The sequence below is a fragment of the Neoarius graeffei genome, chromosome 1 (genome assembly GCF_027579695.1).
Source record: "Neoarius graeffei isolate fNeoGra1 chromosome 1, fNeoGra1.pri, whole genome shotgun sequence".
Lineage (NCBI taxonomy): Eukaryota > Metazoa > Chordata > Actinopteri > Siluriformes > Ariidae > Neoarius > Neoarius graeffei.
The window spans coordinates 7496327-7524229 of record NC_083569.1 but is presented as its reverse complement, the minus strand read 5'-3'; the positions used below and the strand labels follow the sequence as shown (position 1 = coordinate 7524229).

Below are 27903 nucleotides of genomic sequence, written 5' to 3'. Positions count from 1 at the left end.
AACTAGCCATACATCCAGTGAATTTCATATAAGAACACCTACATCTCCCCATGTCCCTTACGATCAGAAGTAGATGGTTGCTCCACCTTGCTGACAAATGAGCCATCAGATAGCTTTACTAATGAGCCACGAGTCAGCCCGCTATCACTGACATCAGATTTATCAGACATAGGTAAACTTCAACCAGATGCCTTAAAATGTGCACCGGACTCTGTAAAGCTCAATGTCCTACAGAACCGCTTCAAACCAGACAGAGGGTGGGTGGCTCCTTCTACTCTGATTTTCGGTAAACTCAGAAAAATACCCGAGGAGTTTTTCAGCGAGTCTGTGTACCCCACGTTGCGCTACAGTGTGTGTCAGAGTCGTGCGTGTGGTAGTGCTGAGCAAGTTCACTAGATTCTAATCGAGGCTATAAAGAGTTTTGTTTATTGTCGTGTGTAGTTCACATATGTTGTTCAAATATCAGCCTGTGTTCATGGAAGGCTATTGTTCAATTTCAAGTTAAAGTTCTATCGTTGTTTTGTGTATAAGCCTATAGATCGACTCTTCATAGAAACTGCAGCACGCAAGCGTTTTTTTTTTTTGGGGGGGGGGATTACACCGCTAGTGCGTACCTTACAGTTCAACCCTGCAGGCGCCCCTGATTGTGATTACCGGTAGGTCTGGTGGTAACCAGGCAACCAAGCATCAACCTATTTTATAGGTTCAAATAGACACAAAATCTCGTTTTTATTCATTCCACTGGTAGTCTGTTTTGCTCAAATAGAAATAGAGGCCTGCCTCTAATTCTGGCCTCCTTCCAATAATGGCCTGGACCAAGATGCACTTGAGTGAAATAAAGGCCCCGGCCTATATTAGAGGATTTACGGTAATCGCGATTAATGTCGCGACTGTCATAGTTAACTAGCGATTAATCGCAATTTAATCGCACATTTTTGTCACATAAACCATTGTAATTCTCTTATCAGCATAAAAAAGTGAATAGGCTTGCTTTGCACCAATTTTTTTTTTTTAATTGCAAAGCATAACACGTCTTGACACAGCCACTGCAAAGTGAAACCTAAGCCGAGCCCCGGCACGGGGCTAGCAAGAGAACCATGAGTGAAATGATCTATTGTTTGAGTTAGTCTACAACTAAAGAGGGACAGGTTACACAGTGACGGTAGGCTTGACATGCTCGATTATAATATAAAGTACACTATTATTTTAAGTTTAAGTTGTTCGTTGATAAATATTGCATTGAATCTGATCTTTACTGTTTCAGCTCACTTAACACATTTTGTACTTTTACACTTTCTGCCTGTTGATGCGTCGCGCTGTCCAATCAGAGGCGGCCAAATTTGCATATTACAGGAAGGATTTCTGGGATAGCACTGAGTTTACAGTTCAGAGGGATCTGGCTTCTTTAGATGCTGTCTTCTTAAAACTGAACAAATATTTAAAAAGAGCCAAATGAGCCAGTCTTTTGAACGGCTCTTTTCAAAGAACGGATCACAAAGATGCGGATCCCATCAAAGAGCCATAAATCCCATCTCTACTAGCGCGCCCTGCCCACGCTGGTTCTTGGGGGGCGTGGCAGAGGACTGTGGCTGTGCGGGGCGTGGCATTACAGTCTAGTTGCTATCGGTTTTCTAACCAAAGTCTCTGTTCCAAGTTCCTGGCAGTTTCAAAAGCTTATGAAAAACCTGCATCATGCCACAGAGCGTTAATCTCGCGATAAAAAAAATTATCGCCGTTAAAATTGAGTCAAGTTAACGCGTTAATAACGCGACATTTTTGACAGCACTAATATAAATACATAATTATATAAATCATATCCTATTACCGCTTGTTCACGTAGGCTATGGTGCAGGGACGTGCTAGTGAACATAACATGTGGTTACACAAATACAGTATGCTACTAATAATAAATTTTGACTTCATTTTTTTAGCCTACACTATACTTTTAATGTAAAATTTGTCATGTTGTTCAAACAAATAGCCACTATTAACGACTTCAGTCGGGAAATATTGCACCTTATCAAACGGCAGTGAAGCGCAGACTTCGGCAGAAGTCAAATAACTTTAATCTGGTAAACAGGCCTACTTTCAGACACAAAATGGTGGACCAAACATTGCGACTGTCTATCATTTGGCGTATACGTAGCCCATGGCCAATCATGGCAGTTGTACCCGGTGACGTAGTTAGAGCGACGAAGAGGCGAAGAAAGACTGTAACGCCAAACGCTGTTCTTTTTTTTTTAAAACAAACTTTCGCTCTAAACTATTCAGAACAGTGTCTAAAGCTTGATCGAAAATTTGGTTCGTATCGCTCGCCGCCATGTTAAATGTGATCCGTAAACAGTCCCAAATAAACTCCAAGCTTCCGTTTGTCGAGTAGTACGTGTCACTGTCTTTCCACCCCTCCCCACTCTCTGATTGGCTCCCTAACTCGGGCGAGCCTTTAGACCATAGTTTCCATGCTGTCTTTTCAGATCGGAACGATTGTGCAAAGCAGCATGGGATTTCCCAGGCTAATCAGTGAGTGCTCGGGGAGGTTCATTTCCACCTGCGCTTTGCGCAGCTCATTTCTCCGAAGCCAGCTGTGCGCAAACGCAGTGTTGGCTGCTCGGCAAACTCCAAACGCTCGGGCTGTACTGGCCCTCTGTTGAGCAAGCGAGTTGGTTATGGCCAGGTTCAAATTGTGCCCAAAACAACTTAACCACGTCCATTTCAATTGCGTGATGGCTGCGACAATATTCGCCCCGTTGTCCGTTGTTATGCAGGCGATCTTTTTCTCCTCTATTTTCCATTCGGCAAGTGTCTCACGCAACGCGTCTTCTAAGGCCGAATCCCATTTCACCCCTTGGACCAACCCCTTGGCCCTTCCCCTCCATTTTGCACGTTCACGTGAAGGGGTAGGGGTATCCCAATCCCAGTTAACGCGGAGGGGTAGGGGAAGGGGTAGGGCTTCTGTACCCCTCCAAACGGAGATTTTCCTGGAGCTGACTCCGAACGAAGGGGTTTGAGTGATTTTCCCACAATGCCATGCGGATTTCAGCGAGATTTCATGCGGATTTCAGAAAGATGGCGGTTCCCGCGGCGAAAGATTGTCATAAATGTATTTTCTCCATTATTTATGTGTTTTAAGTTGTTATCCAGAGGAAACACGCCGCTTGATTCGCTTTCGAGCTGAGAATGAGCAGCGATTTCTGAAATCCAAGCTGCTGCTAAAAAGCTTTGGGAGTGAGTATTGTTTTCGGTTGCTTGACTGCGTACGTTTTGTTCTGTTATTCTCGCTTTTATTGTTTACATGAGTGTTCTGACACCTCATTCTGTCGGATGTGGTGCACGAAGCGCCAAAGATATCCCATTCAGTGGTGTTAGTTAACAAATCACACCCTGCCAGCAGAGATTTCTGGTTCTGCCTCTGGCTCTGACTGTAGCGGCTGGTCGCAGCCAATGACGCATGTGGTTGCGTTTTGCTAACGTAAACGCTGACGGAGGTACGCGATGACGTATGCGATCGTTGAAGGGCTATCCCAATACGTAGGGGTTGAATTTCAAGCCCTATCCCTTGTAGCTCAGTTTCAAGGGGAAGGGCCAAGGGGTAGGGGGAGGGGTAGAAATTAGAATTGGGATTGGGCCTAAATTGTCCGCTGAATGTGTCTCTGGCATGAAACTCGTCTGCAGGCATTTGGACTGCATTGCCCACTCTCGGGCCACATAATGTACGGTAGCTGACATGTAGGGCATCATGTTGCAGCTGGACCACATATCCGTTGTCAAGGCCAAATATTCCACATCACCTAGCGCTTTTTTTTTTTTTTGTTACGTGCCAAAGCCTCGGATGAGTATCTAATACTTTTAATAATAATAATAAAATATTAATAATGTGGTATTAAAATCCCCCCCAACGATATGATCGTTTGCACTGTAAACATCGTCGATGCCAATTAAGGGGACATCGCACAGCCCTAATATCGGTACTATGCGTATTGCAATTTCGTTCAATTCAGTCGCATTTTACCAGAGTTTACGGCCCTTGATTACCAAACTTGCACTTTTTCATGAGGGTGTATAAAGCACTTGCAGCATAGATATAGTTGCCATCGCGGGATATTGTGCTCTTGGAGCACTCTTGGTTTTTTTTTTTTTTTTGGTGACAAATCCAGCGACTTTTTCAGCACACATTGGAAACTGGCTTGATCTCAAGACTTTGTCTCCAGCTCATATCATAGCTGCTGTTATACAAGTTTAGAAAGCAGGTGTGCTCGTCTCGCAGTAATTTCTGACTTGCGAGCAATCACTGAGATCCCTGGTTGCGCTCCACGAACGATCACTGATCACGTTTAGCCCTGCACTCTCGCCTCTTTTATTCTTCATTTTAAACGTTCTTTTTGGAGATGTTAAGTACTAAAAGGGAGTAAATGCTTTCCTTCATGGCAGTTTCATAGTTTTTGGACTCTAGCGCTACGTTCACACTGCAAGGCTTAATGCTCAATTCCGATTTTTTTGTGAGGTCGTTCACATTAACAAATATATGCGACTTGTATGTGATCCTCAGTATGAACGAAAAGCGACCTAAAAGTGTTCCGCATGCGCATTGCAGGATACGACGACGTCACACGCAGTGAGCATGGCCAGTGTTTACGGAAGTAAAACCGCCCGGTTGCGGTACGACCCATCCAATCTAGCTTGAATAGCTGCATCCCGCCAAATGGAAATCAGCTCCCTAACCTCTGCGTCCTTCCATTGAGAAGATTCAGAACCTTCACAGCCCGAAGCGTCCCTCGCATTGATGTCATGCGCAGGGGCGCAGATACGTTTTTTGAACTGGGGGGGGACAAAGCTGCCAGCAAACCAACCCCAACCCCGATATGCCTGTCAAACTTGTTGTTAGTAACCATAGCAACCAAGCTCGAGCTCGCAACCTGTGCAGTCTGCGCAGCTCAACCAACCGAATATCAGTCTTTTTGTTTTGTGAGTTGTTGCAACTATGTATACACTGCTGTGCACCTCAATAAACCGAATGGTAATTAGTCTTTTGATTTTTCCGTGAGGTTTGCCTTATACAAAGAAAGACAGCATAGACGTTTTTTCCTCCCTATAAGTGGGGGGGACCGAACGAGGTGAATTTAAATCTGGGTGGGACGAGTCCCACCCTCTATCTGCGCCCGTGATTATGCGCCATGTTGTTGTAACTTTTTTTGAGAGACCCGCCGCCTACTTCAGCGCAGAATAGTGACATTTGTGGCTTGTTGATGACGTGTAAGTCGGATGAACGCGACCTGGCGGTTCAGACTGAAGTCGCATATGAAAAGAGCGGATAGGGATCGGAATTAGGACCACATATCCAAACGGCCTGGGTCGGATTTGAAAAAATCGGATCTGTGTCGTTCATATTGTCAATAAAAGATCGGATTTGAGTCACTTCAGCCTGCAGTGTGAACGTAGCCTAAACAACGAGGGACAAAGCACTACGGCACGTTAAGAAGACGAGGCTTCGTCCTGGAAATACAGTCGTTGCATCACAGGTTAAGTGGATATCAATACTTCGATGTTAACATTGTGATGCACTTTCCATGGATAGTGTCATGATATTTAGGTTTGCGAGCTTTAGTCAGAAATACAGCAATGTTGCAGGAAAATGTTTAGGATCGTATTCTCTACTCTTCGACACAAGCATTTGTGTGGACCGGGCAATAAGATGAATGTAGCGTTATTTCCCCGTAACGAGCTCCATCTTGTTCCTGTGTAGACATCCATCCTTTTAAATAATAAGACCTTAAAGCAACTCTGGTAATGTCTTCCCACATATCTGTGAATGTTTAGCGTAAAACAAGTTTTCTTTTCTTTTCAAGGTAAAGGCGACTCTTAAGAAGGATGTCCAGTGCTTAAGTGTGAATTAAATCTTGAGCGTCAGACATGAGGACGGAGGTTCTCGAGGCTCATGGCGTGACTCAGAGGCCTCGCTGCCAACATGGATTGTTATCGGCGACAAAGTGATGATGAAGCATGTAACAAGTAGTAGTTTGGGACGGTGGCGTTGAGGAAGACTGAACTGCACTGATCCTCCTCGTGCCACTGCTCGTCAGCATGTTGCGCTTGCTTTCGCTGAAGCTCGCCCGCGTCTACCGGTGCGGCAAGTTCCTTTTCATCGCAGCTCTGTTTGTCGTCTTGCTCATGAACACCCACAACTTGCTCGCCTCCTTCCAGAGGAACGAGCTTACTGACCGCCGCTTCATCGGCCTCAACAAGTGCCCGGCTTGCTTCGGGACCAGTTGGTGTCGTAAGTTTACCAACGGCCAGGTGACCTTCGAGACGTGGGGGCGGCTACGCTTTCTGGACTTCTTTAATGTGAAGAACGTATACTTTGCGCAGTATGGCGAGCCCAGGGAAGGCACACGGAGGGTGGTGCTCAAACGCCTGGGCTCCAACACAGAACTTGCAGAGATTGATCAGAAAATATGCAAGAGGGCCACGGGAAGACCTCGCTGCGACCTCGTCCAAGCCATGTACAAAACGGAGTTTGCCCGACTCAATGGGGACGTCAGGCTGCTGACGCCTGAGGTGGTGGAGGGCTGGTCAGACATGGTGCACTGCCCCTCCCAGAGACTCCTAGATAGGGTTGTCAGGAGGTATGCCGAAACCAAAGACTCTGGAAGCTTCCTCTTGAAGAATCTAAAGGATACTGAGAGAATGCAGCTGCTGATGACGCTGGCGTTCAATCCGGAGCCTTTGGTGCTGCAGGTATGTACTTTTTTTTTGGCTTTTTGCTTGTGTTGGTTTACTTTTCTGTGTTTTTTCCCATGAGTAAACAAGTAAACTTGGTTAAAGGGAGGTGGAACAGAGGGATCATGGAATTGTCTTGTGCTAATTAGTATCCCTGGCGTCCAAAGCGAGCAAACGGCTATTAGTTTTATAGTTGCCGAGCAAGTCGGTTCAACAACCAGAGAAAGAAAAGAAACGCTACTTCCTATGAAATTTTTAGCATGTATGTTTGTTTGTAACATTAGCTGAGGCTTGATCTGATGAGAGGTCAAATGTTTTTACTGCCAAAATAAAATTCAGGACTGAGCGGGCATGTAACTCTGCTGGTAATAGTAGCAATCGCTTCATGTTTAAACATATCAAGCAAAAATAAATACCCTAGCCAGACTTGAATGCTTGAAACATCTTTGGTTAAGGGTTGGGGTTATACGTGCGAAAGTCAAAATCATCCAGGGCTTTGAACCAGAATTTTTTTCCTATTGGTTCGTTCCGAACAGAAACGGAATTTTAACGTTTCCGGTTTTGGGTTCCACCATTAAATAGACGTTCCCGAACCGGTTAGAACAAAAAAATTTCGTTCCCGGAACGGTTAATTACGTTCCCTGTCAGCTGTTTAACAAATGGCTATAAAATTATGTCTCTGTCTCATCCAGCTTAAGCCAAATGTAGGCTAATTCTATTACAACCTTCATTAAATAAGACAAGAAATAATTCAAAACAATTATTATTTCAAATGTTGGCGATTTGGATTCTCAGTACGTCTTCCCATCTACACAAACAGAAAAAGTGCCAAAAATTAAAGAGAATTCGTTTAGTGTGTTACCAAAGGCTAGTCAGGCCCTATAGAGGGCTACCGCATGACGTCACCGCGCCGCGAGATTTTGTTAGGCGCCATATTGGAAGACCAAGTACACATCTATGCAAGTACATACATACATAAAACAAACTACACCTGAAATGTAGCCAGAGCCGGTTCTGCCCTAATCTGGACCCGGGTGCAACATCGCGCAACCCCCCCCCAAAAAAAAAAACCAGTCTAAATCAGGACAACCATCACATAACTATAACTATAAACATTTTAGATCAACTATTTTAACTAAATGGGCTATAATAAATAAGCCTGCAGGCAGCCACGGCGGGCTGCCTCAGAAAACTAACCATTTGTCCTACCTTAAAACTCGTTTTGCATTTTCTGCCTCCTTTTTTGTATTTTCGACCCTCCGTTTATTTTCTTTCCTTTTCTGAAAACCCGATTTGTGTCCAGACATTTTGTTCTGCTACCAACGAACTAACTCGTCAGGTCTCGTCTCTCGAGCCCGCGATGATTCCCGTGGGAAGGGCAACAACTGATACATTTTTACAAACAGCCAATAGGGAGGTTGCAACGTTCAGGCTCTTCTTTGCTCAGACACTCAGTAATGGAGACGTGATAGTAGTCCACCTTCCCGCTCTCTCCATTCGGTCAGCGAACGTCACACAGGAAGTGAACCCCAGCGGGTCATAGAAACTTGCGCAGGAGAAGAATGGCTTTTTTATTTGTAGGCTACGGAAACTTTGAGGAACGAAATAAAAACCGGTATTAACCGGTTACCATTATTTTTAATAAGCGTTTCTGTTCCGGAACATAAAAAATAATAAAGTTTCTGGTTTCGTTTCTGTTCCATGTGAAATAGAAAAAGTTCCCGGTTTTCGTTCCTTGAACCGGTTCAAAGCCCTGAAATAATCCAATTGAGTTTTCACAATCGCCACTGCCACCTAGCAGTTCCCGACTTCACAACCGATAATAACGTTATTAATATGGTAATATACCCCTGTATGTTGCTTAAAACTGAAATGGTGTAAATGTTTTTTGTTTTTTCAGGCTAGAAAATCACATGGAGGCGAGGAAAAAAAAAAATCAATATCATAGAAGCCTAATAAATATGATACGATGTAATATTATGGCCCTTTTCCACTACCCTTTTTCAGCTCGCTTCAGCTCACTTCAGCCCGACACGGCTCGCGTTTCGACTACCAAAAACCAGCACGACTCAGCTCGTTTCAGCCCTGCTTAGCCCCTAAAACTCGCACCGTTTTGGAGTGGGGCTGAAGCGAGCCAAACCGTGCCGACTGAGGCTGGGGGTGTGAGCAGACACTCCCCTGTGCACTGATTGGTGAGGAGGAGTGTCCTCACATGCCCACACACGCCCCGCGAGCGCGCTGGGATCTGTAAACACCGCAAACCCGGAAGAAGAAGAATTACGAATTACGAGAATTTCTGAAGCCTTATGCGCCTCGCCTCATCTATACGCTCTTGCCAGTATCTGTCCGCGTTGTCGGTGACAACAAGCCACAGCACCAAGACCAGCAACACTAACGACTCCATGTCCTCCATGTTTATTGTTTACTATTCGGGTCGTGAAACTACCGCTTAAAAGATCACTGAATCAGTGACATACAGAGCATCGTGCACGAGTTCGCGGAGCGCAAGGCTCGTCGTATGCCCTTCAAATAATGTGCGCAGTATAGGCTATTGATGTTTTATTATGAGCCATGTACAGTATCCTAATGTTTTTTGTTTCTGAGTTACATGTTCGTTTGAAGGACTTGATGTACTAAATAACATAGTTGCACCCGGTAGTGTTGAAATTGGTAAACACCGCAGTTGCGGACATTTTGTAGCCTAAAATGATGTTATGATAAGCTTTAATAAAGGGCCCGGTCATTTGCCCCGCCCCCGGCCCGGCTCTGACTTGTTCCGCCACTGTCACTGATGTCACTGTTTGCGCTGCTTAACGACATCACATGACGTCCACCCACTTTCGCTAACTCCACCCAATGTGTCCACCCACTTCCAGCCAGCACGGTTCAGCGCGGTTGTAGTCGAAATGCAACTCCAACAGCCCCGCTCAGCTCGACTCGGCACGGCACGGCTCAGCCGCGTTTGTAGTGGAAAAGCGGCATTAGAGTCTGGTATGTTTGGGGAAATAAATGGTTTTGTACTTTGTTTGAACTAGCTTGTTTTTAGTTTCTTTCACCATTTCCTTTTTTTTTTTTTGAAGAGAATTAACCAATATTAACTAAGGGACACGCCTCAGTCCCCCATAAGGTTCTTGCGCAACAAGTTTGTTTGGTAAAACTTTTGATGAATTAAAGCTACTTTTCCTTTTCTCCCGGCCCTTGTCCAGCTTGATCGTTAACGCCCGACAGAACACCTCAAACGTTCTAACGGGTAAACGAGGCCGTTTAGATCATGACATGTCAAATTTAATTATCTGTTCTGTCTTGGAATCGGGACAAGGAGAAGTAGGACCAATGGTTTTCTGCGATCGCGGAAAACTGACGGAAATTACGGAATTTTTGGAAATAATGTTAAGTATATCTGCGCTTGTATTCATTTTTTTCACATTGCTCGCATGTCAAAGTGTAACTGCCGCTAACGCCCAAGCAGACATGCCTTTCCGGTCAAGGCAGCTTTGTCGGTGATTGTGACTGGCTTGTGGCACACTTAGCCAGCCAATGAGCTGCTTGTTTACAGATTTGCTCCCTGCATCGCAACCAGAATGGCGACCGCAAAAAAAGAAACGAATGCTCTGGTGGCCAAGGACGCCATATGGCGAGTTCGGACGTTGAGCGCTCCTTTTCCATGTATAAACCTCTTCTAAATGACAGAAGATTCAGTCTCACGGAGACCAACACTAAACGATTTATGACGCTCTATCATAATGGCGATATCGAGCAGCGTTTCTAGGTACTCGGAGAGCGCTCAATGATTGATCTGCGAGGAACATTCAGGACTCAAAGTTAAACTATTCTAGTCTGTTTGAGAGTGTGTTCTGTGTTTTGTTAGGAAACCTTGTTTCATGAGTTTGTGGCGTACTAAAAAAGATGGACATAGAGTAATATTTTTAAACAGTCAGTTATGAGTATTGTCATTACAGGCTCAGTAAGGCCAAAAAAAAAAAAAAAAAAGTGTGTTTCCGGTTACCCGACCGACCCTAATCCGTACTGCCCGACCCTAAACTTTTTTTTCGTTTTTTTCCCAGTCGCGACTTTTACACATAACCCAACCGCGTGAACCGGAAGTTTTTGTCACTCACTGGGAAAATCAGGGCTTTCCACAAGCGCCGGTTGCCGGCCATACAGCCGACTACACAATTAAGTCCAGCCGGCTACTTTAATGACTTATTTTTGTAGCCCACAGGCTCTAAATATTAATTTTCGATTTTAATAAAATTAAATGTTTATCTAACGGACTGACAATAATGTCAAACTGAACCGCACTCATTTAAGTTGTGATTCGCGCTGTTTGTACCGATAATAACCACAAATTCCCCACCGACTTCGTTGATCAGGGGAGAGTAACTCATCCGCGGCCCCGACATGCGGTGTGTGCGAGCGCACTCGGCGGAGGCAGTAGTGTGTCGGGGCCGGCGGAGGGAACAGAAGCAGAGAGAACGCTTATTTTGTCTTTCACCTAGAGACATGATTCAAACTTTAAAACGGAGACAAAATTCTCCTGTGTGGATCTGGCATTCAACTTTTTTGCTAGGCTCTATACTTTTGGATCAGTCACAGATCAAACACCATGAGCAAATCTGGAGAAATTCAGACTTTATAATGGGGGTCTATTGCGTTATTTAGAGTGTAGGCAGCTTAAAAAAAAAAAAGCTCTAACTTTCTCATTTAAACTGTTTTCTCAGCCACAATTTTCACTCTACACACACAATTTTCTCAAAAGTTGTAGTCACACATTGTGTGACTCAAGACAAGTGTCTCCCTGAGTGATAGGATTTACAGTTTTTGAATGAGAAGCCTGAAAGTAAGGAGAGGACAGCCGCGCTCTCCCATAGACTCACATTATAAACGTGGCAGCGCTTTTACTGCAAAATCAGAAAAGTCACTTGTTTTTAACTCACTCTAGCGTCCACATTTTTTACACTAGGGACAAAAAAAATACATTAATGTGTTCATGGGAGCTTTGTAGCACTCAATGTGAAAGAATTTTGTGAATAGCTCCTTTCGTTTCCGTGTAAATCAGCGTTGTTCGAGGAGAGGGAACTCTGAGAAAAAGCGCTCTTTGCTTGTTATATTGTGTCTTTTCCCTGCACCGTTACCAAGGCGACGAGCTGCACTCAGGGAGCAGAGAGGGGCGGGGCTGCTCTCTCTCTCTCTCTCTCTCTCTCTCATGGTGCATTGAGCTGTTAGATTTACAGAAAAATTCATGTTAAAAGGTGTCTCATGCTGCATCAGATTCATCAGAAGGTGGTAACTCGGGTGACCTGCAAAGAAATTCATTATATTTTGTGAAATTATTCCTGTCTAAATATAGGTTATGGCAGCCATCTTGAAAAAAAAATTCAAAAAAAAAAAAGCCTGCCTACCGACCCTAGTTTTGAAATCTACGTAACCGGAAACGCACACTTGTTTTTTTTTTTTTAAACATCGGCTAAAAGAAGGCAACAAGCAAAATTTCAGAAAAATTGGTTCATATTTAGAGGTGCCACACTAGGTTGCAAATCGGGTTAAGCCATTAACATATTAGTTGGTGCGTAGACTGTTGCAGAGAAGATCTCAAACCCCCAAAAAGTCACAGTTCTAGAGGGAATATGCCACTTCTATGAAAAAGAGGAGGCAGGAAGAGTTTATAGACCGATAGAAGGTTAATTTTCGTGCACTAAGGGGTTCTTAAACAACGAGCACTGATCGTAATATGCTGATGAAGTTGTGAATGTTTTTCTTTCTACATTTTTCAGATGGCTAGCAACAGTAATACAAGTAGTACCGGTGGTGCAAAGCACAACACCAGAAAGGACAATTACCGTATTTTCCGGACTATACGTCGCTCCGGAGTTTAAGTCGCATCAGCCAAAAAATGCATTATGAAGACGAAAAAAAAAACCCCCATATATACGTCGCACCGGACTACAAGTCGCACTTTTTTGAAGGGTTATTCTATCCATAGAATCTGTGATTGTATCTGATAAGCGGCGCGTGGTTACTGCGCGACTGCATTGCTTATTTAATAAACGAACAGCTGAGCAGTGATAACGCGCCCTTTGCCCTGTAAGTAGCCTAGTCTGATTATTTTAAAGATCTACTACTATCTTTAATACTATCACTATCGTTATTACTAATAGCCTATATTATTATTATAACTAATATTAGTAGCCTATTACTGATGCATTAATCAGTTTGCTTTTAGAATATTTTTACCGGTAGGGCTTATTATCGCCCCATGGCTCTTTCATCTTTGTTATTAAAGCTGTAGTCATCATCGAGGAGTGTCATTCTTCATTTTTGTCGAATTTTATTTCATCAAATCAGAGGCCAAGTAGGCTATAGGTATATCCTCTCCAAAGACAGGTACGGTAGTAAAAACAACCGTCTAGTGAAAAAAAAACAACAACTACCGCTCAGAGAAAAAAACAGGCAGAAAGTGCGCCTGCCAGTTAACGTCATATCAGATAAAAACAAACGTTATTCAGACCATTAACACCATAACATCAGAGACGAAGAATAAAGTTCATCTTGGAAGGAGAGTTATTTTTAAAAATGCAAAACAAAGTCATTTATAACAGCCCAGAGAAAAACTGGCTGAATATGTACCGTAACATCAAGTTGTTCAATAGCCTATGGACCCTTTTCACGTGACGTCACGACAAACGCGGCCGCCATTTTGGACATGTACTACCAGTAGTTTACCACAGCCAACATTGAGGAACGGCAGCAAAGAAAGTTTTTACTTTCAGCAAGACTTCCATCGTGCCACTATATTGTTGTGCACCTGGATGTAGTAACCATCAACAAACAAGGCAAGGGTTATCATTTTATCGGATCCCGACGGAGAAGATGGATAGCGGCCATTAACAGGAAAGATTGGCAGCCCTCGGCATACCAACGCTTGTGTAGTGACCACTTTGTTGGAGGTAAGACGAATAAAATTAGCCAGAAAAGGCATTACATTGCTGTTAACATTCTGTGGCGGTGAGTGTGTAACCAAATAGGCTAAAATAACCCATTGTAACCGCTTTGTTCTTCTGTAGTAGCTATTAGCTAACGACATTAGCTAGCGTTGTGTTCCTTTGCTGTTGGTAGACTGTAGGACAGATCAGAGGCAGTGTCCTACAAACAGCGCTTAATTTGATGGGGAGCAAGCCGGAGCGCGCTCCGGAACCTCGGGCGTTGGCTCCGGCAGCTATTTACACTAGATCCGGTGATCCGACACCTCTTTTGACTATGTAACAAAAAAAAAAAAAACCCAAATAATTAAATAAAAAAATGCAAGTTTATTTAGTGTTGATGTCTGATTTTGATATCTGTCTTGTTGGTGATTTCTCTCATGAAACGACATCCACAAAATATCTGCAGATGAACTTAATTTGCAGTGTTATTACAAAACATGCCCAGCAGCGCAGCGCCGCGCCCCCCTCCCCCCCTCTTTTTTCCGCACCGGAGCCGCTCATCCTCTGCGCTCCGGGACCTCCCACTTTACAAATTAAGCACTGCCTACAAATAAGTGTTTAAAACAAGAGGAACACGTATTTGTCTCTTAAATCCAGGCCGTTCCCTGTAATCTGTAACAACGGTTGGAGAAAGTAATGGGCAATTCCATGTAAATGTCAACCTCACCATGCAAAAATAAAGCAGCATGTAATTCATCAAAACCACTCCCAGAGATCTCACCTAGGCCTGTATTTTACAGATGTGAATAAGTTGAACCAATTTGTAACCAACCTAATGTCACTGTCAGTCTTTCTTTCTTATAATGTAAACCCCAAGCTAAAATCAACTTTGATCATGTACAATTCTATATTATTCCCACAAGCCACAGAAATGTATGCTAAAATCCACAAAACAGCAAAACAATAGCCATCCTAAATATTATTTAAGAACTTTGATAGTTTTAGCTGATATTTAGAGTGTTTTTCAAAGGGTTATGGTGGTTAAATTGCTGATTTTCTAAACATATGCCATGTCTATTTCAGACGCGTCACATCCATAACGGAATTTCGTCGCATCCATAACGCTGACTTTTCCTTCCGAAACTCTGCATGAAATACAAAATATTTTAAACAAAGATTTTTTAATATTCACCTTGGACCCCTCTATCAAATGGATCTCTCCATTTCGACATTAGGTTTACAATTTCACAGAGTTTGATAAAAATGTACAGTCACCCAAGAAAAGTGATACTTTTTCTGTCACGTCCATAACGCATCTTTTATTGGCATTTTCTGGCATGCCCTAGATGTACTATGGGAATTGTTCTTGTTCTATCACTTCTCCAGTATGGTACAGCCTTAAAATATGCAACACCTGTTTAAATACTGGGAGACAATAAAACATGCACTGGGTCATTTGTTGCCATTTTGAGTTCAAGTGTCACGTCCATAACGCTGGAATTGCTCATATGGCAAATAGTGAGTGCACAAACCATAGAAGGTAAACTGTACACAGCGCCAGGGCAGTGTGATGGTATGTCTACTTTTAGATTGTGTTAGCTCGTCAGTGAACACACTCGTCACTCGACGAGTTTCACGTCTTTACGACGGATACTTAAATGTGTGTTAGGTATTATTGTTGCAGTCTAAGCAGTCATTGTAGCAGCTAGATGAGCGAGAACCGAAAGGGTCTGTGCCATAAACCGTTATTTTTGTACGGCGTTGCTAATGTGTCGTTACTGTTATTTCTCCCTCTGCTCGCCCTGTAAATGCCCTACGTCACTGGATAGCGAAGGTGTTTTCTGCATCTCGCTCCTTTTTCTTGCATGTTCTCCGTTTGTCGCCTTCCTCGCATTCAAACCAATTCGAGCCGAAGTCCGCTACATGTCCAAAATGGTGGTCGCGTTTACGAAGGTCACGTGACTGAAAAGGGTCTATAGGCCTAAAATCAGGGCTCAATTTGAGCCGGAACAAGATCCGTAACCTCCGTTGTCGGCTCCGGCAGCTATTTTCATTTCATTCGGTGTTCCGGCAGCTATTTAAATGGATCAGATCACCTCCGTGACCATCACAAAGGGAAAAAAAAAAATCAAACAATAAATTAAATAAGTAAATAAAAATTTTAGTGTGCGGTTTTGATTTTGATATCTGTTGTTGATTTCTCTCCTATGACATCCACAAAATCTATGCGAAAGGGGAAGAGGGAGGGGGGGGACATGGGGTGTATACTTCCGCTCAATAGAACACCGGGTTTTTTGTAGCCGTTAGCTTGCGCTGTGGAAAAAATGGCAAAAAAACAAGAAAGCTTACTAAAATTTTTAAAATGAATTCTCCAACTTGTTTTGTAAACCCTTTATTTCTTAACTATTACTTGAATTGATTGCACGTATGTTTGCTGGCACTGCTTTTAATGAGCTGGAGAAAAACAGGGAGGGCTCGGAAAATGACCGCAGGTCGGAATCGAACCCGGGTCCCCGGATTTATGGTACGGCGCCTTATCCACCTGAGCCACGAAGTCCCGCTGGTACTGCTTTTAAATTGTCTTGTGTGATCTGATCTCCAATGGTGAAATAAACCGGTTGTGATACGAGTACAGTCTGTTATTTTAGAAGATAAATTTGATATATAATTTAATATATAGCCTAATAAAAAATATTTTATAACATATCACGACATATTACTGTCTGTAACTGTTCGTCACTAAAGCGTTTTCTAAGATCATACTGTCATTATTATTTTTTTTTTTACACACACAATAAGCGCGTGTGTGTAAAGTTATAGTAACCCCCCCCCCCGCCTTTTTTTTTTTTTTTTTGAGTCGCCGGACCCACCCACCTCCTGCGTTCCGGGACCTCCCACTTCACAAATTAAGCACTGCCTAAAATCATTACGTAACTTATTTAAATAACTATAGGCCTATCATTAATAATAAAACACAGGTCAATCAAGTTTATCAAGCTGACGATTTCACTCCAAATCAGCAAATCCATTGAATTCCTCATCCTCGGTGTCGCTTCTGAACAACTCTGCCAACTCCAGCGGCAGATGAAGCGCCGTTTCCTCTTCTTCTGCGTGGCTGTCGTCAGACTCGGCATCAGCTCCAGTTATTCCGCGCTTGGAAAAAAAAAAAACATATACGTCGCACCGGAGTATAAGGCTACGTTCACACTGCAGGCTGAAGTGACTCAAATCCGATCTTTTCGCCCATATGTGACCTGTATCCGATCTTTTATTGACAATATGAACGACACAGATCCGATTTTTTTCAAATCCGACCCAGGCCGTTTGGATATGTGGTCCTAATTCCGATTCCTATCCGCTCTTTTCATATGCGACTTCAGTCTGAACCGCCAGGTCGCATTCATCCGACTTGCACGTTATCAACAAGCCACAAACGTCACTATTCTGCGCTGAAGTAGGCGGCGGGTCTCTCAAAAAAAGTTACAACAACATGGCGCATAATCACGGGCGCAGATAGAGGGTGGGACTCGTCCCACCCAGATTTAAATTCACCTCGCTCGGTCCCCCCCACTTATAGGGAGGAAAAAACGTCTATGCTGTCTTTCTTTGCATAAGGCAAACCTCACGGAAAAATCAAAAGACTAATTACCATTCGGTTTATTGAGGTGCACGGCAGTGTATACATAGTTGCAACAACTCACATAAAACAAAGACTGATATTCGGTTGGTTGAGCTGCGCAGACTGCACAGGTTGCGAGCTCGAGCTTGGTTGCTATGGTAACCCACAACAAGTTTGACAGGCATATTGGGGTTGGTTTGCTGGCAGCTTTGTCCCCCCCAGTTCAAAAAACGTATCTGCGCCCCTGCGCATGACATCAATGCGAGGGACGCTTCGGGCTGTGAAGGTTCTGAATCTTCTCAATGGAAGGACGCAGAGGTTAGGGAGCTGATTTCCATTTGGGGGGATGCAGCTATTCAAGCTAGATTGGATGGGTCATACCGCAACCGGGCGGTTTTACTTCCGTAAACACTGGCCATGCTCACTGCGTGTGACGTCGTCGTATCCTGCAATGCGCATGCGGTACACTTTTAGGTCGCTTTTCGTTCATACTGAGGATCACATACAAGTCGCATATATTTGTTAATGTGAACGACCTCACAAAAAAATCGGATTTCACAAAAAAATCGGAATTGAGCATTAAGCCTTGCAGTGTGAACGTAGCGTAAGTCGCATGGCCAGCCGAACCATGAAAAAAAGTGCGACTTATAGTCCAAAAAATACGGTATGTTTGGTTAATTGGTCCCACTTCCAAGGAACTGTCTGGGAGAAAGCTTCCTTCTGCTAGGGAGGTCCTTAGTGTGTTCTTTTATCTCCACAAGATACCAGAATACCGAAGGGTTTAGAAAATCACAGACAAGTAATAGCTATTGTTACTTTGAACACAGGAAGTTATATTACTGTATTGTTTGTATTAATATGAAACAGTTAATAAGCCACATTATTTTATGTTGTGTCTTGAGTGAAAACTTTAATGGCTTTGCGGCACCTCTAAACATTGCTCAATCTTAACCAAATTTCGCACGATAACTTCTTTTAGGCAATGTAAAAAAAAAAAAGGTAAGGTGGTCGTAACAAAATCCTAAAAAACAAAAATTTGGGACCACCCTAGTAAGTATTACTGAATATTAATTTATCCCTATTAATTTCAGTACTCTCAATTAGAGGTCTGCACGGGACAGAATTTTCAGTCCCGTTCCCGCATTGTGCAGTCCCGCTCCCGCAAAGAATTATGATTTTCAGTCCCGCTCCCGCCCGCGCCTGCCATATTTTGTCCCGCTCCCGCCCGCAAATCCCGCATGATGCAGACGTTCGCGTTATTTCTCACGAAAGTTCTTGTCATTGGCTTGGGGAATTAAACATGCTGAGCTTAGCTGAGCTCTCCACTGACCGATCCTTCATTTATTGTAAGTTTATTGTTTAGACTCTGACATTCTGCTGACACATTCCAAGTTGAGCGCTGCATGCGCTCATGATTAACAGCTCTCGCTTTGATGGACAGCTCTCGCTTTGCGCACTCCCACTTCCGAGTCTATGGCGTTATGATTCCAACCGCGATTTCATTCTCCTCTCATATGAAGTGCTGCGCAACCACAACCAGCTCCTCAGATTATACACTGTCTATTTCTCGCTTTAAATTGAACAATCTTTGCGATACACAGTCCTTTTTAATACTAGCTAATACTTTTTAATACTTAGGACTAATACTCTTGACTTTTTAACGGTAAATGTACCTCTTTTTAAAGCAGCACTTACTTCTGAAGCACTGCGAGCTTCACTAGAGGAGCTCTGCTCTTCTGCCATGATCGGAGATCTCAAACACAGAAGAGCGGAAAGGAATCGGAAACGTACGCGAGATTGGACCACATCCGCAAATTTAGGCATCTTAAAATGTTTTTATTAATGCCAAATAAAATATCCAGCACAAATTATATATGATAGACATAATTTATAAATTTTATTTTAAACACGTTTTTAGTTAGCGGGACTGCAGCTTATCACTGCTCCCGCCCGCGCCCGCATTGTGCACTCCCCCTCCCGCCCGCGCCCGCAATGAGCTTTCAAAATTTGTCCCACACCGCACTGCTTTGCATCGGGTCCCGCGGGACTCCCGCGGGAGTGCAGGGCTCTACTCTCAATATTATATTGACATTTATGTATGCTATTATTATATATAGCATAGTTAACGGTAATCCTAGTTTCTTGATTTATGTTATCAGTATGTCAAGTAAAGTATTTTGAGTTGTCTCAATTTGTGATCCTACTTTAATTTTTTTTATTAATGCAATTATTTTATTATATATATATATATTTTTTTTCATGAATGACTTCATCATGCAAAGGACCATTTGTGTCTCGAGATGCAATCCAAAAAAATTGGAGCCAGACGGAACAATTTTGAACTGAAATTGTGAAACGGAAAAAGCCAGATTTTGAAACGGAAAATCATTGGCTCTAGAGAAACGACTGTAAGCCTGTTAAAGTTTTGTCCTTGATCCCTGACAGTGTTTGTTTGTCCTTTCGTTGATGTCATCAAAACATGAAGCACGCATGACCCTTTTTAAAGAGCTCTTCATCAGCAACCAAGCCAAGACTTCTTGAACGTTTAATCCGACGTTCTATAAGCAGGCGCAGAAATCAAACAGCTTGTCACTTTTTTTTTTTTTTTTTCCCTCTGCTTCTATATTAAGTTGTCAATTTTTGACGTTGACGTACGGCAGTATGGCCGCCTCCCATTTTTCCCACCACAGGAGCAGTGTGCTGCGCGGTTCCAGCCATCATGGTCGGGATATTTTTAGCCGAGCGGTCGGAAAACAATTTGCTGCCCTGCATTAGTAGAGCAGTTTAGAGTGAAAGGGGCCAGGGTAGTTTTGCTCTGGGGAACGTGTGTGTGTGTGTGTAACTGGAGAATTATATTCTTGCAGCCAGAACGATGTTTTGTGCTGTGATGAGGAGGGGGGAGCTGCCAGAGGTTGAGAACATTACTCCTTGCTCTGTTGAGAACGTGGCCCATCTGCTCAGCGAGGCTGAGAATAGCACAAGCAGCGCCTCAAGGGTCACGTCTATCGAGGTATTAATCTAGCACGCCTCACATCCTTCACCTGACAATGAGGTTATTATGAGGTTGAGATGCCTTGGGCACCTTCCTAAACACTCCCAAAATGGACAAGAGACCTGCGGCATTCCCTGCAACCGTTTGTGTTAACGAGGGCGAATTCAGCACGGCTGTGTTTGGGTTTGTTTTTTTTTTTTAAATCCCCCCCCGGCTTGTTGCCACGGAGCCCAAACATCACCACGGGGCAGTGAGTGTACCGAAAAGTTATTTTTCCTCTCAGCAGAAGATATGATGTACGTCCAGATATTCCATATTATAAAAACGAAACCTGTGTACGGTTTTTATTCATCAAGCAACTCCACGTCGGCCGTTTTTATCCATCCGTCGTTGTGGGACGTCCACGAAACAGTTACTTCCTGTTATCACCTTATTTATTTAAAGGTGCATTTGTCAAAACACGGCAACGTTGAAAACCTTTCATTCTCGCCCATGTACGCAAAGCTCCGCCCTCAGAACCTACACCTGCTCGAGTTAGCTTTAGAAAGGACGACCATGATCAGGCGAAGCAAAACGTAAAATTCGGTGCGTAAAGATTTCTGAGGATGTTCAGTCTCTGTCGGGGGGATAAGTGTTTAAGTAGACGTGTCATTACCTCGCCTGGGATGGAGTACGCCAGGGCGCGAGGTTTTGTTTTGGGTGGGGTTTCTTTGTTTTTTTTTTTTTTGGTAGCAGCATTACAAGAAAATGGCTGGACCAACCTTCTTGAAACTTTCAGGATAGATGGGCATTGGTCTCAAATAGAACCTCCAACATTTTGAGGGTCATCCGGTCACCAAAAAAGTCAATCTTTTTTTCTTTTGCGAGATCATCCTTCATATTCATCATAAGTGCTACCGGGCGAAGGTTTGTTTTGCTTGGCAACACTTGTTTAATCGCATAGAACTAGCCGTTCAGCGCTTTCGGAGCAACGTTGCTGATGCCGTGTCTAGCTGAATCTCGTTCGCTAATAATAAATGACTCCATCTTGGAAAAGCTGCACCAGTGTTTATTCTGGTTTGACTGTTTTTCGTCGTGAAGCACAGAGTGATTATCTGGCTGCGCTGCGCACTTGCCGATTTCAGACCGAGATGTGGGTGGAGTGAAAGTGTAACGGTATTAAATGTCTAAAATTCGACAAGTATTCCAGGCTATAACACAATTTTCTCAGTCACGTTATACGCTTGTGCTGAGGTAATGGCGTAAACTGTTGTATCTGATCGTGTTCTGTATACTTTCACAAGTTGTTTCTTTCAGTAATAAATTTTAAGTCACTTATTGCACCTTTAACTATCGTTCCCTCACCAGCCTTTGCTTGCTTGCTTATGGTTTTTTTGTTTGGTTGGTTTTTTTTCCCTCCCTTCTGTCTGTTTCGCTCTCTCTTGAAGTTTATATATAGATGAAAGTCTTCCGGATTTACCCGGAAATCCGGATATTTGACAAAACTCTTGAAAATCTCCAGTTTTCCGAATGGAGAAATTTATTTTTCGGATTTTTTTCCACGTTCCTAGACATGGCATAATACTTCGCATCGTCCTTGCCTGGGCGCGGTCCTTAAATAGCCCAAACATAGCTCATTGATTAAAGACGGGCGTTCTTTGTTAACGGCGCGCGTGCCGGAGCTCGTTAGGCGCGCAGGACTGACACCGTTCTGCGCAAGCGCAACACAATCGCACTAGAAAGCATGTTCGAGCTACCAGTGTCGCTGCAGTCTTTTTAGTTGCGAATTACAAGTATTTCCTCGCGTTAATAATTCGCCATGTCAAAACAAGCGAAACTTTCCTCCTTCTTTCGACGTGAAGAGAGGTCAGCAATTTATTATATTTTTTTCTTCCATCAAAGTTGCATTTTGTGGCTTTGAAGCGAAGTTTTAGTGCCGTTTCTAGAACACGGCATCAAGAAAACGTGGAAGGAACGGCAATAATGGAAGAGCCGGTTTCTAAGCTGCCTAAAACTAGCAATGGTAATTTATTTTTTAGCCATGGTAATTTATATATTCTAATTAATATAGATATAGTATTTATATTAATTATATATAGAAATAAAGTTGTGTAGAAAGAAAGTGTTTGGAGATGTCAACATATCCATATCTACTTAAAGGATATGGGACATGAAACATAAAAGCACGCTAGATCAGTTTCTTTCCATTAAAAATATGAAATAATTGCATCAACAAATACAAAATCATCTATTAAATTCAGCAAAATCGTTATATTCGTGATGATTATATGGATTTTCTGCTCGACTTCCGATATGCATTTTTTGCAACCGGAAGAGCCGCTGTCACGTGATCAAATTGAAGAAAATTGTTTTTATAGTCTTTAACGTACAACCCCGATTCCAAAAAAGTTGGGACAAAGTACAAATTGTAAATAAAAACGGAATGCAATAATTTACAAATCTCAAAAACTGATATTGTATTCACAATAAAACATAGACAACATATCAAATGTCGAAAGTGAGACATTTTGAAATTTCATGCCAAATATTGGCTCATTTGAAATTTCATGACAGCAACACATCTCAAAAAAGTTGGGACAGGGGCAATAAGAGGCTGGAAAAGTTAAAGGTACAAAAAAGGAACAGCTGGAGGACCAAACTGCCACTCATTAGGTCAATTGGCAATAGGTCATTAACATGACTGGGTATAAAAAGAGCATCTTGGAGTGGCAGCGGCTCTCAGAAGTAAAGATGGAAAGAGGATCACCAATCCCCCTAATTCTGCGCCGACAAATAGTGGAGCAATATCAGAAAGGAGTTCGACAGTGTAAAATTGCAAAGAGTTTGAACATAGCATCATCTCCAGTGCATAATATCATCAAAAGATTCAGAGAATCTGGAAGAATCTCTGTGCGTAAGGGTCAAGGCCGGAAAACCATACTGGGTGCCCGTGATCTTCGGGCCCTTAGACGGCACTGCATCACATACAGGCATGCTTCTGTATTGGAAATCACAAAATGGGCTCAGGAATATTTCCAGAGAACATTATCTGTGAACACAATTCACCGTGCCATCCGCCGTTGCCAGCTAAAACTCTATAGTTCAAAGAAGAAGCCGTATCTAAACATGATCCAGAAGCGCAGACGTCTTCTCTGGGCCAAGGCTCATTTAAAATGGACTGTGGCAAAGTGGAAAACTGTTCTGTGGTCAGACGAATCAAAATTTGAAGTTCTTTATGGAAATCAGGGACGCCGTGTCATTCGGACTAAAGAGGAGAAGGACGACCCGAGTTGTTATCAGCGCTCAGTTCAGAAGCCTGCATCTCTGATGGTATGGGGTTGCATTAGTGCGTGTGGCATGGGCAGCTTACACATCTGGAAAGACACCATCAATGCTGAAAGGTATATCCAGGTTCTAGAGCAACATATGCTCCCATCCAGACAACGTCTCTTTCAGGGAAGACCTTGCATTTTCCAACATGACAATGCCAAACCACATACTGCATCAATTACAGCATCATGGCTGCGTAGAAGAAGGGTCCGGGTACTGAACTGGCCAGCCTGCAGTCCAGATCTTTCACCCATAGAAAACATTTGGCGCATCATAAAACGGAAGATACGACAAAAAAGACCTAAGACAGTTGAGCAACTAGAATCCTACATTAGACAAGAATGGGTTAACATTCCTATCCCTAAACTTGAGCAACTTGTCTCCTCAGTCCCCAGACGTTTACAGACTGTTGTAAAGAGAAAAGGGGATGTCTCACAGTGGGAAACATGGCCTTGTCCCAACTTTTTTGAGATGTGTTGTTGTCATGAAATTTAAAATCACCTAATTTTTCTCTTTAAATGATACATTTTCTCAGTTTAAACATTTGATATGTCATCTATGTTCTATTCTGAATAAAATATGGAATTTTGAAACTTCCACATCATTGCATTCCGTTTTTATTTACAATTTGTACTTTGTCCCAACTTTTTTGGAATCGGGGTTGTACATTGGACATCATGGTGTATTGTGCTGCTTATGGTTGCAATAATTCCAATGGGAAATGCCCTGGAGTAAGTTTTTTTGCATTCCCCAAGGACCCGAAGCTGAGGAAAGTGTGGGCTCACCTGCGCATGCGCAGTAGGCTTCGCGCATGCGCAGTAGGCTTGGTAGGACAACTTTACAGAACACCTGTTGAAAAAAAAACTTTGCACCTACTGTTTCCCACAAACTGTATTCGGACCATTTCACTGAGGATTCTTTCAACATTAATACTCAGGTACTGAGCGATATTAATTCATGAAACAGGAAGCATAAGGATGTGAAAAAAATCAGATCTGTGTCGTTCAGATTGTCAGTTACAAATCGGATACAGGTCGCATATGGGCAAAAAAATCGGATATGGGTCGTTTCAGGGTGCAGTCTGAACGGAGTCTAAACAGGCCTTTACTTTTTAAGGCCAATTTATGCTGACAACCCAGTCCTCACAGATGGTGTCGCAGATAGCGTCTGCATAGCCCCCCCCCACCTTCGCAGACGCTCTGTGCGCTCTGTCCAACCTTAACATCAACTCCGCCACCTCCAACTTTGCCACCCTTCTCGTTAAGGGTACGGTCTGCAATCCGTACATCACAGCTGGTCTCACTACGGTCTTAGGCGCTGTTTACACATACACGGGTATTTTTAAAAACGCGTATTTTCTAAACTCCGTTTTCCAAAATAACTTCATGCACACAGCTGCGTTTTTTTTAAAAAAATGTACGTTTATATTGATCTGCATAAATACGCTGTCGAGCTGTTAAACTACGCCAAGACTGTCGGTGGCAGTGTTAAGGCCAATTTATGCTGACAGCGCAGTCCTCGCAGACGGTGTCGCAGATAGCGTCTGCATAGCCTCCCCCACCTTCGCAGACGCTCTGCGCGCACCTCCCAAAAATTGTGACCACCGCAGAAGCCTCGCAGACAAGAGGGCTCTGATTGGTCCACTCTACATCCGCTGTACACGCACTTCCGCTTCCCTACTTTCCCGGTTCGGTTTGTTTTCACGACCGGCATTTTTAAAAACACGAGCGAAGATGGAGCAGCACGAAGAGCGGTTGATCGAGGAAGTGAGGGAGTATGGACATCTATACGACTCCAGTTCTAGTCATTATAAGTAACCGGAGGATAAACACTTCACTAACCACACCCACCAACTACTCCTAGCGACTTCGCGCCCCCTTGCGTTGTAGCAGTGAATAACATCGCGCACGCCTGTTACTCCCCGCTCAACGATAAATTACAACTGTCTGCGAAAGCCTTGTCGCAAGAGCATGCAGAGGCCTTTAACAGTACTGGTTTGGGATTTTGCTGAGTTTACCTTCAACTGTCTTTTTTTTTCAAAGTAATGAACTGTGTCGCCAGGAAAATCGCCGTGTTTTCTAAGGCCGAATCCCATTTCACCCCTTGGACCAACCCCTTAGCCCTTCCCCTCCATTTTGCGCGTTCACGTGAAGGGGTAGGGGTATCCCAATCCCAGTTAACGCGGAGGGGTAGGGGAAGGGGGAGGGCTTCTGTACCCCTCCAAACAGAGATTTTCCTGGAGCTGACTCCGAACGAAGGGGTTTGAGTGATTTCCCACAATGCCATGCGGATTTCAGCGAGATTTCATGCGGATTTCAGAAAGATGGCGGTTCCCGCGGCGAAAGATTGTCATAAATGTATTTTCTCCATTATTTACGTGTTTTAAGTTGTTATCCAGAGGAAACACGCCGCTTGATTCGCTTTCGAGCTGAGAATGAGCAGCGATTTCTGAAATCCAAGCTGCTGCTAAAAAGCTTTGGGAGTGAGTATTGTTTTCGGTTGCTTGACTGCGTACGTTTTGTTCTGTTATTCTTGCTTTTATTGTTTACATGAGTGTTCTGACACCTCATTCTGTCGGATGTGGTGCACGAAGCGCCAAAGATATCCCATTCAGTGGTGTTAGTTAACAAATCACACCCTGCCAGCAGAGATTTCTGTTCTGGCTCTGGCTGTAGCGGCTGGTCGCAGCCAGTGATGCATTTGGTCGCGTTTTGCTAACGTAAACGCTGACGGAGGTACGCGATGACGTATGCGATCGTTGAAGGGCTATCCCAATACGTAGGGGTTGAATTTCAAGCCCTATCCCTTGTAGCTCAGTTTCAAGGGGAAGGGCCAAGGGGAAGGCGGAGGGGTAGGGGTAGAAATTAGAATTGGGATTGGGCCCAAATGCACTCCTGAAAATTACTCATTAACTAGGGGAATTAAATTTGATGCTTTTGACGTTTAATCATTAATGTACATGAAAGAAAAAGGCTGAAAAGTTATAACTTGTTTTGATGAAAATAAGTACTACAATGCAGGGTTTTGCGTGTTAGTTTTTTCAGGTGACGTTGCCAACGTTGGACTTTCAAAAGTTCAGGATTTTTTTTTTTTCTTTGCTCCATTTTCATCTCTTTTTATATAAATAACAAAAAAACCGCAGCATGTCATGTTAATGTAAAACCGTAATCTCGTCTGTCCTGAAGACTTTCCTGTGGCGGAAAACCTCCTGAAAGCGCTGACACCTTAGAGGCTCCTTGTATATAAAAGAACCGCAAACACATGGTGTGTGTGTGTGAGAGATGGTTTTTCTTTCTTTACCTTGCTCTGACGCTTCAGAAACGAGAGAGGAGTGTTTTGACAGGATTTCGCCTCACTGTTGTGTAACTGACCTTTTATACGGCCACTCGGCCAGCTCCATTATCAAGTTTCTTCCTTCGCACCGTCTCCTTGACTCCTTCAGAATCTCGCTAAGCTCTACTTACTGAAACGCGTCCCTCTTCAAAGGGTTGGTGATCAAGTGAGAATACTAGACGAGCGACTCTCGCATGCCTAATGGATGCAGAAACTGCGTCACGTCTGCTGCTTTGCTGCCAAACGTGTTCAGCTGCACCGCGCTCGTTTCTCCAAAATCTAATCTCATCACAAAGGTCGACTGAAAATAACTCCTGCTTTATACTCTTTGGGCAGCCCTTTTTTTAAAAAATCTAAGCTCTGTAGATCCAATCCCCTGAGATGCACGTTTACTGTGTCAGGTTTCGCCAGATGTTCCTTCATTATCACACGTAACCAGTGAATAAATTAAATAGATAAAAAGAATCGTAAATACGTGAAGATGTTCATGGATATCATGGAAACCAAATTAAAAACGTATAATTAAAATGAGAAATTTCTTTCTTCCATTTATGTCCGGAGTTATCAATTTGTATTCTTCTTCTTTTGGCTGCTCCCGATTACGGGTCGCCACAGCGGATCTTTCGTCTCCGTTGCTCCCTGTCTTCCGCATCCTTCTCTACCACGCCTGCCACTTTCATGTCCTCTCTCACCACATCCATGTATCTCCTCTTTGGCCTTCCTCGTTTTCGTTTGCCTGGCAGCTCCATCCTCAACATTCTCCTTCCAACATGCTCTGCGTCTCATTTCTCTCTTGGCTTCATTCCCAAGCTCTCCACGTGCGCTCGTTCCTTATCCTGTCCAACCTTAACATCCTCAACTCCGCCACCTCCAACTTTGCCACCCTTCTCGTTAAGGGTACGGTCTCCAATCCGTACATCACAGCTGGTCTCACTACGGTCTTGGGCGCTGTTTACACATACACGGGTATTTTTAAAAACGCATATTTTCTAAACTGCGTTTTCCAAAATAAC

The 27903-nt window shown here is 43.4% G+C and overlaps 1 protein-coding gene across 5 annotated transcripts in view; it reads left to right on the top strand.

The window, feature by feature from the left end:
- The window catches only part of dipk2aa (divergent protein kinase domain 2Aa), a 112556-nt gene that overhangs the window by 51443 nt on the left and 33210 nt on the right, over window positions 1–27903 (top strand). For all 5 annotated transcript variants that reach the window (XM_060921403.1, XM_060921412.1, XM_060921393.1 and 2 more), the window contains one exon: window positions 5844–6732. In XM_060921403.1, coding sequence (XP_060777386.1) covers window positions 6079–6732 — 654 coding nt within the window. In that variant the 5' untranslated portion in view covers window positions 5844–6078. The remainder of the gene's footprint in view (window positions 1–5843; window positions 6733–27903) is intronic.